This window comes from Euphorbia lathyris, chromosome 3 (genome assembly GCF_963576675.1).
Source record: "Euphorbia lathyris chromosome 3, ddEupLath1.1, whole genome shotgun sequence".
NCBI lineage: Eukaryota > Viridiplantae > Streptophyta > Magnoliopsida > Malpighiales > Euphorbiaceae > Euphorbia > Euphorbia lathyris.
Genome location: NC_088912.1, coordinates 47,300,638 through 47,310,102, shown reverse-complemented (window position 1 = coordinate 47,310,102; position 9,465 = coordinate 47,300,638). Strand labels below are relative to the sequence as shown.

The 9,465-nt window shown below is 35.9% G+C and overlaps 1 protein-coding gene across 1 annotated transcript; it reads right to left on the bottom strand.

Annotated features, from left to right (window-relative positions):
• Window positions 1-3,856: 3,856 nt before the first annotated feature.
• Window positions 3,857-7,770, bottom strand: LOC136223542 (proteasome subunit alpha type-7). Its single transcript, XM_066011599.1, has 3 exons — window positions 7,476-7,770; window positions 6,282-6,696; window positions 3,857-4,264 (listed from the first exon to the last, which is right to left on the bottom strand). The coding sequence occupies exons 1-3, from the start codon at window positions 7,646-7,648 to the stop codon at window positions 4,103-4,105; spliced, it is 750 nt and encodes a 249-aa protein (XP_065867671.1). The 5' UTR covers window positions 7,649-7,770; the 3' UTR covers window positions 3,857-4,102.
• Window positions 7,771-9,465: the final 1,695 nt, after the last annotated feature.

Below are 9,465 nucleotides of genomic sequence, written 5' to 3'. Positions count from 1 at the left end.
ATACTCAACACTTAAGACCATTAACCAATTACCTTGATACAAAGTATCAATTAATCAATTAATTAACCACCAATTAATTACCTTGATATTTTACTATCAATCAATTAATTAATTTCATCTCTCCAATGTACCGTTCTATAAGTTCTAACTCAGATGTTCGATGTGCACGATCCTATGGGACTGTCCTTAGCTAGCAGTGGGCTCACGGCCCACAGACAGTAAGTGGGTTCTAGCAAACCATTACTGCCCCTAACCAAGACAGAGTTTCAGCAGTCTAAAGATGCAGAGACCCTGTAGTTATCTCTTAACTTCTTTTACCATTTGATATCGATATTATAAACTAGAGGCATGGCGGCTGTCATCCTCTCTGATGTTTATGATATTTCTTGATCTTAAGTAGATTGATGAAACAGATAAGTAAACTACTTATCAGGGTGTGGCCACACACTTATCAATCTCACTTATCAAGTGGCCTGTGATATCATCTCACTATTACATGAGTGGTAATTCCATCACTTCAATATCAATACCAACGTGTTCACCTGTTCACCCAATCATACCCGTATTTGGCATCCTATTACAGACCTGTTAGGCGTATGTCAAAGTGAACCGGATCCCACATTGATATTATAATGAAATCTGGTCTGAAGACAGTTAGAGACCTACTTAAGAAAACTAATGACACAACCACCATGTAGTTTTCTCGGGCGGATCGATCCAGTCACATGTATATAACATGTACCCATATTCACAACTGACTTATCAAGTGCTATGGCTAGTATCAACTACTACCATACAGTCGTCGAATATACAAGCCTGTGGTCCTAATCATTCCCATGATAGAATAGACTTGGGATATGGTTTTACGATTATCAATCAATGGATTCTCTATTCATATTATAGCACAAGATATAAATGAACTAGATTAATGCCTTTATTAATGTGACACAAATACATTTTATAAGAACCAATGCCTATGAACTAGGGCACACCAACAATTACCTCCTTCAACTCTGTATGCAAAAAACAGGAATCTGGATTGACAAAGTGGCGTGCATCTTGTGGAGTATTTGGGGTCAGCGAAATGAAAAGCTTTGGAATGATAGATTGATGCCCCCAAGTTTAGTAGTAACACAAGGAATGAATTTTCTAATGAATTGGAAAAAAAGCCAGGAAAAAGCACCTTCCGCATCTCGCTCGAGAGAGGCTGAATCGTTACTGTTGAATCCGACGGTGGCTCCTGTACTTGGACCTGCAACAACGATTAGTGTTGTTAATACAAATCAAGCATCAGCTATGAGTTTGAATAATGCAAATACCGACCTGATCGACTCGTTGTTTGCGGTTTGTCCAATAATTCCACATGCTGCTCGCAGGGGCTCTAGAGAAGCTGATGATGGTGAGGTAACGAGACAGATCACGGGAAGCATCTGGGAGAGACCTGAGGCTGGTCGACTTGTCTGCAACGTTGACGCTGCAATCTTTGGGGAATCCGGTTGCTATGGATGGGGTGGGATTCTCCGAAATGAAATGGGTGAGTTTATTGCTTGTAAATCGGGATTCACAAGGGGAGATCAGCCTGTCAAGACAGCGGAGGCTCTAGCGCTAAGAGAAGGACTATTGTGGATTTCAGATCTGGAGCAGGAGCGAGTCTGTTTTAGAACAGATTCGAAGTTAGTAGCAGGATGGGGTGAACGGAGCAAGAACTGATCTCACTTCTTTTGGGATTTTGATCGATGGCTGCAAGGAGTTACTGAGAGCGAGACCTGATTTTCGGGTTTCATTTTGTCCAAGATTAGCGAATATTGCAGCACATACAATAGCTAGAGCGGCATATTCCAATGCTAATCCTTTTTTATCTTTTTTAATTCCGGCTTTTTTAAATTCTGTAATTCTCTAAGAACTTGTTACTGATTAATAGAAATTCTTCTTATTTAAAAAAAAAAAAGGAGTTGATTAAAATAAAAACTGAGGGACTATATAATTATTTGTAAAAACGGAGTAACTAACTAATGTATTAGGTAAAAACACAAGGACCTTATAATTATTTATCTTTCTTTAAATATTAAAATCTACCAACCATTTAATGGAATATAAATTCTAATATTAATATTCTATATATAAAGAAATTAGTAAAATCTATATTTTACTTTTAAATTTGGGTAATTAATTTATTAGTCCCTATATTTTGACAAAACACACTGTTTAGTTCCTGTATTTTCAAAAACATACGGTAAGGTCCCTAACCTTTTTCTCGATGAACTGTTTAGTCCTTCCGTCTGTTTGTTAGATTTTTTACCGTTTATGAATTCAGAAATGACTAGATTACCCTTTACTATTTATCAGTCAAAAGCAATTCATGGAAAACAAGCAAAAGTACACAGAGCCTGCTTACGAATCTGAACGATTATGAAGAAAATCAAGAAGAAGAACTACTCAAAGTTGATTTCAGATACAGTAAGTCTAAAGGAAAGGAAAATAAAGGAAAAGAAAGACGCAGAGATGAGAAACAATGAAGATAATGGTCTTATATATTTGATTTTGTGGTAAAATGTAGTTAAGGCATTATATTTTTATTTTAAATAGATTTTGACTCAAATCCAAATTGACTAACAGAATCTTCATGAAAGTCTAACGGTAGGGACTAAACAGTTCACCGAGAAAAACGTTAGAGACTAAATAGTTCATCGAGAAAAAGGTTAGGAATCTTACCGTGTGTTTTTGAAAATATAGAGACTAAACAGTATGTTTTATCAAAATATGAGGACTAATAAATTAATTACCCTTTAAATTTTATTAAGAATACAATATCTCAAGATTTCTAGATTTTCATTTTTATGAACTTTTTTCCTACTCTACATATATATAAAAACAACAATAATTTACTTAATTGTTTTATCGAAATGAAAATAAATCATATTATGTTATTAAAAAAGATTATGCTTAATACTATACTATTTATTTATTAGTAGAAGAATTGTATAAATAAAAGGGTTAAGGTGTAAAAATACCCCTAACGTTTTAGGTCATGAGCAATTTTATCCCTAACGTCTAAAATGGTGCAATTTTGCCCCTAACGTTTGTAGCCAAGAGCAATTTTACTCCTAACGTTTGTAATTTGGGTCAATTTCAAACACTATTATAAAACACACATATTTTCTTTCATTATTTTGCACCAATTACATATCAATTCATTCTAAAAAAAAAGGATTTCATGATTTTATAATTTAATAATAGAATTGGAGATTAATATTTATAAATTCGGTGATTTTTTTGATTTTTTTTTGTCTAATTCGTACAAAAGATAATATATTTTTTTTTATTTTTTTCACATCCCAACATATGTTTTGTTACTGATAAAATGACGCACATGTGAAGTGTAGATGATAAGATTCATGACCGAGAAGACAGTTTGATGAATTATTTCTAAAATTGACCCAATTTATCAACGTTAAGAGTAAAATTGCTCTTGTCTACAAACGTTAGGGGTAAAATTGCACCATTTTAGACGTTAGGGGTAAAATTGCTCCTTACCCAAAACGTTAGGGGTATTTGTACACCTTAACCCTAAATAAAATATAAATAACATTACGTAAACTATTCATATATTTATTTCATTTATATTTTATTTTCTTGAATAAATGTAAAAACATTTTCATGCTCACAAAGAACATAAAACTGGTTGCAGCGAGCAACATAAGAGAAGTGTACTTGCATGAGGTGATCTATGTGCTAGTCAAGACCACAACTTACCATTCTGTCACCTGATAAATTTGCCAAACATGAACTTCGATTATTTAACCTGACAGTACATTTCAAAAATTAATGAGATTAACTTGCTTGCAGCTTTTCAGTATGTCTGAACTTCCATCTGACTATCATAAAAGCATCAAAAGGTTATCAACTGAAGCATCTCCAGTACAAATTAAGCAACCATTTTCAGTAAAATGGATCATTAAGCATATCCAAGATGAGTGAATCACTAACAAAACAGAAGAATAAGAAAAAGCGAGATGTTACTTTAGCAAATATAAGAGCGTCAAGCACAACAAAGTAATCTGGTCTCAAAGAACTAATCACTCAGTATAAAATAATAGATGATCTAGGTTTCTTTTGGAGGAGCTTTCTTTGCAGCCTCTGCTGCTGCTTTTTCCGCTTCAATTTCAGCAACAATAGCATCTATTTCTGCTTCTTCAAGTTGCCGGAGGCCATGCTCTTTTGTCATCACAGCAATTTCTATGTTCTTTCCCCCACTCTCAACAACCTTAAAGTAAACAGCACAAAACAAAAGAGAATATAAGTTTCTTTAGCCTTCGGATAATCAAAGTTGCAGCAGAGAAGTTAGGTCTAATATTCCAATTGAATTGGAAAAAGATGAAATCTTACCATTACTAAACGCCACTTCAGAATAAAACATCATGCCAAATAAAATTTTACAAAGGGATCAGCTTTGCACCTAAAGATTGTAGGGGAAGATCAATTTTAACCTTATCATACCAAATAGCACAATTGTGTCCCAAATAGAAAATGTAGTTCTGTTTTACCTCTTTTCTAAGTAAATGCTGACAGAACTTAGAGACCGAATTCCTCGGAAAAGGGTAAAATTGAGCTATGATTTCTACCATGGGGGAAAAATTGAGCCGTTTTGTACAATGAAGGAAAAATTGAGCTTCCCCAATAACTTTACGGGCAAAATTACCCATTATCCCACATAAAAATCTAACTTATCAATTGTACTAGTATGAGAAATGAAAAAGGAAACACACAAAATACCGAAAATTACTTCCCTTTTTCCTTCTTCCTTTTAATTTTTATTTCCACCACAAATATGTTTTGATTTTGTCCACATTGGTTCCTAGGCTATGAAGTTTACAACAAAGCATAGACAATTCCAATTACTTGATATAGATAAAGAGCACTTAAAATATTTTGTTCCTTATTGGCTGCATAGTAATTATTAGCCTTCAGTACAGGTAATGAGCTAGTAAAGAAGAGCTTCGAACTCAGAAAACCTTAACATGCGACTACAATCATCTAAGGAATATGTTTTGCTATGCATAAGCGCAGAACTACTTGAAAAATGCCTCTAATGAGCATGGTATATCTTAGTCAAATATGAATAGTTGAACCACAAGGGCTGGCCAGCTATTCTCATGATATCAAAAAGCTAAAACAGAAGAGAAACTACGGTCAACAAAAACAACGTCCTTTGTTTATTACATTACATGTAAATGTATAATGCGCATACTTCCAAATAAGCATGGGACAATGTGATTCACAAGGCATGACTTCCTACAAGTGGAAACTTAATCCAAAACTCATTGTCCGTAGCTTTTATGGGTGTTACTTACACACGTGGCCCTTCTACAGGCATAGGCTGTTTTCACAGTTTAGCCCCTCAACTTCATATTGTAACAAGAATTAACTAAGAAAAAGTCCAATCTTGACTGAAACTATTAAAACAAATAACAATTTGTTTGCTTGTAAATCTTCAACCACATTTCACCGAATTATGATTTATGTCAACATTAAATTAAGTGAAATAAATACCTCTTTTACCCCTAATATATTGTACTCTTAATATAAGAGGAAAGATCTACATTAAAGGTAAAATAGGCCTTTCACTTTATTTTATGTTAATGGGATTATAAATGAGACAAATATACTATCAAAGTAGTCCGTCCACATCAGCAAACAGGTATGCATGTTGACAGTTTCAGTCAAAATTTGATTTTACTGTGATGTTTGAGCAACTTTTTGTTACGAAATGAAGTTGAGGGGCTGCACTAAAAAAACCCTAATTTGCAAAGATTATTGTAACTTTACAGCATTGTAACTTTATAGCATTCTCCTGCCCTCCATTGCCTTAAGACATGACGGAAATAGCAAACTCCTCTTTACCATATACAAAAGGTGGTAGTCTTGAAAAGACAAAGATGGAAGGGGGAAAAAGTTACTAATTAAACCAGGTATGAAAACATGCCACTGTCTATTCAAAGTCTTCATCATCCATTCATATGCAAACAAATCTAAGGAAACCCAGTTTTTAATATATGTTCAAATGTAACTCTCGAAGTCAAATCAAGGTCTAATAAACTTCAAAGGTGACTGATACAAAGTCTAAAAAGATGTTATAACACATTGCTAAGCTTGTCAATATGAATCACAGAGAATGATGGGTTCAGCACAAGATGTGCAACTCTAATGAAAAATGTACTAAAATATGCTAATTGTAATGTTCCTTGTTAGTATTAACCACAAATATATAAGCTGCCACTTACCTCAAGCAAAGCCCGAATTGCTAACTTAACAGTTTCTTGCCCAGAAGTTTCTTTGAAGTTCTTTTCTAAAAACTCCCTCATAGAATTTGAGTTTCTCCCAGTAGCATTAGCTTTCCATGCTGAAAATGCTCCTGATGGATCAGTCTGATAAAGAGATGGAACACCTGTATGAGGATCAAAACCAACAATCAACGTTGAAAGACCAAATGGTCTTACACCACCACTTTGTGTATATTTCTGTTGTAGGCCTGCAATGTAACGCGTTATATATTCAACAGTTACAGGATCCTCGACAGTAAGCTTATGGCTCTGACACTCAATGCGAGCCTTGTTGACCAAAACACGTGCATCTGCTTTCAACCCAGCACATACAAGTGCTACGTGATCATCCAAAGAAACAATCTTCCTCACTGATCTGCAAATAAAAAACCAACCAATAAGCTGTTGAATTTTTAATGTTAGGGAAGAATATCAACTAATTTGTAACATTTATCACAAATTTTCTGATGCTTGATGGGATATAGAAGTGGCAGAAAAAATATTACTACACAAGAAATTCTTGGTCAATAATCAAGCATGGGCAGAGCATAAAGGGCGGCCCGGTCGCATTACGCGTCCCCGCTGAGCGAGGGTCCGGGGAGGGGTCCCACCACAAGGGTGTATTGGGGGCAAGCCTTCCCTTGCCAATTCTTGGTCAATAATCAAGCATGGGCAGAGCATAACTAACAAAAATGACAAGGTTACTGTTAATCTTACAACTATAGACCAGTACCTAAGAATGAAACAACCTCTTTTTCAAAGGTTAAGGAAATTGTTTTGCTATTCAGCAAATTACTAAACAATGAAAAGGTAATAATGAATATACGTTTTTTTTTTCTTTTCTTTTGAGTAGCAAAGTACAGTATCCGTGGCCCTCTCTTACTACCACTAATCCTGTTCGAACTGATTATGAACTAGTTTTAAACCTTTAGAGATAGAGCATTAAGACTACAAGGATACATCCTTTTTAATCTTCAAATGGCCTGCAGTTGGTGGTATATGTAACTAACATATTTCCATGGGTTCTAAGAATATAATAGCAAGTACTGTACTGGAAGCGCCATAAACCTCAAATCAAATTTCTCCATTTTAATCCAAGCAGCAAAGCAAAATGTAAAATTCATACCAACAAAGCATAGTGGATAGAAACATTACCTAGCGTCTTGAAGTTTGGCCGTGGATTTCTTCTCGACGCCGAGAACGACGACGTCAGTGCCACGAACGCCAACAGCAGCGTTTCCTTTGCGGACGGCTTCGAGAGCGTACTCCACCTGGAACAAATGCCCATCCGGAGAGAAGACTGTAATTGCGCGATCGTATCTAGCCATTTTCGTTTAGGTTTATGTGTGTTTTTCCCTGAGATTAATTGTCCGGGATCTGGACTTTGTTTGCTTTCTGATTCTGCTAGATGTAGAGCAAGACTTCGACTTTGGGGACAAGCCACTTCTCACAGCAGTAACTCCAACGGCATCGTTTTACCCTTCTTTCGATTTTGATGAATTACACAATGTCCATGGGCCACGTCTACTGTCTATTATTCATTCTTGTTGGGCTCTAGGCTCGGTAATTTCCACATCCAAGAATCAAGAATGCTATATATCTCGGCAGAAAATCTAATGTCCCCACTTCGGTGTCTCCTTTCATGTCCCTCTCATAAAAAGTGACCCATTTTAATCATGTGGATCCATTTGGCTCATAAAATATATTATTTTAATTAAAAGATGTCACTTTTTGTGAGAGGAACATGGAAGGGGACGCCAAAATGAGGACAGCAGATTTTCTCCCCTATATCTCATCATTAACTATTTCTCAAAAGGGTGTGATTTTCCTTTTGTATTTTTACATTAAAATCACAATTAGTTATTAATGTGGTTGAATCCTGAAAGTCCACATATCAACCTGCAGTTGTGCAAAAGTAAGATCAAAAGGGGCTATTTATACGGCGAATCTGCTCTGGTGCCTAAGTAATTTCGTGGAGAAAACTAGAGGATGATCACAATCACTAAACTAAAGTTGTAATGTAAGTTTAATGTAAAAATAAATGCACATGTTTACCTCGAGCTGAGATTACTCTATTTATACTGGTGTTGAGCTGTAGATTATGGAGCAGGGTGGGCACGTGTCTACTATTGTAGGAAGGAGTGAGCCCTGATATCGAGACCTGATATCTCTCGCGACCATTTTGCCCGTGATTCTCAGGATCTAGAGTGATTATGACAACAACTGAATTCTTGACTGGGTCTAGCAGGGCTTCCCGCGTCAAACCTCTAGTACATCGTCGTTTTGCTGTAATTTAATGAAAGGATGCTAAACATTCTATCTTTTATAGGATAAGTTCGGGCGTGTGTGATTCCACATGGAAAATTTATATTTGATTGATATTAGATGTCCCCCCTCCAAGTCTAATTTATCATTCTTTAGGATGTGCAAGCATTGGCTTCGGGAAGCGTTGTACTTGTCATTTCCTGATAAGTTGTTGGAAGGGATTTGGATTTTGGTATGTCTTTGGAAGTTTTTTAGGAAAAGGAAGAGTGATAATAAGGTTATACGAGGCCATGAGGGTGGATTTTCCCTTCGTCCAACACTCATAAATGCAATTGTCAGGGTATATTTTCTTGTACTTCTGGGAGTCTTTCGAGTTGACGGTGGTTTCTCTTTGCATGCCACGTGATGCAGTACTATCATTTTCAGGGCTGCGTGTCAAAGGCATATAATGCCTCTTTAATCATTACTAATAAGTAATAAAAATGCACATCACTTTGGTTATCTTTCTAATAATATAAAAGGGTAGGGTTTTGTTGAGGGTTTCTTTTTACTCTCTACTCTCGTTTTTGCTTCATCCTTTGCTTGAACTTTTCTTGGTGATTTCGGCATTCAAGTGTAAGTGTTTCTTCTATTTTCTTCATTTTTCCTTTATTTTCCTTTCCTGGTTATGGCTCCCAAACAACAAAACAAACAAAACCCTAAAAAAACCTCCAAAGCCGACAAGTCCGATGGGAAGAAGAAGTTAGAGAGGGTTTATTTGCATGCTGAAGAGCAGCCGTCTATGCTTACTGCAGTGAAGATTATATCGTTCGTTGAAGGTTATCCCAATATGCAAAGGATGGAAGTTCGTACCCCCTTCCCCCACCTATCGAGTAGGTTC

What these genes read in the sequence shown, in the direction of transcription:
- LOC136223542 (XM_066011599.1), bottom strand. Translation starts at nt 7,648, where the DNA reads ATGGCTAGATACGATCGCGCAATTACAGTCTTCTCTCCGGATGGGCAT. An exon ending in GCCAAACTTCAAGACGCTAG is followed by an intron (nt 6,697 to 7,475) that starts GTAATGTTTCTA and finishes TTTTATTTGCAG; the next exon opens with ATCAGTGAGGAAGATTGTTT. An exon ending in CAATTCGGGCTTTGCTTGAG is followed by an intron (nt 4,265 to 6,281) that starts GTAAGTGGCAGC and finishes GTTTACTTTAAG; the next exon opens with GTTGTTGAGAGTGGGGGAAA.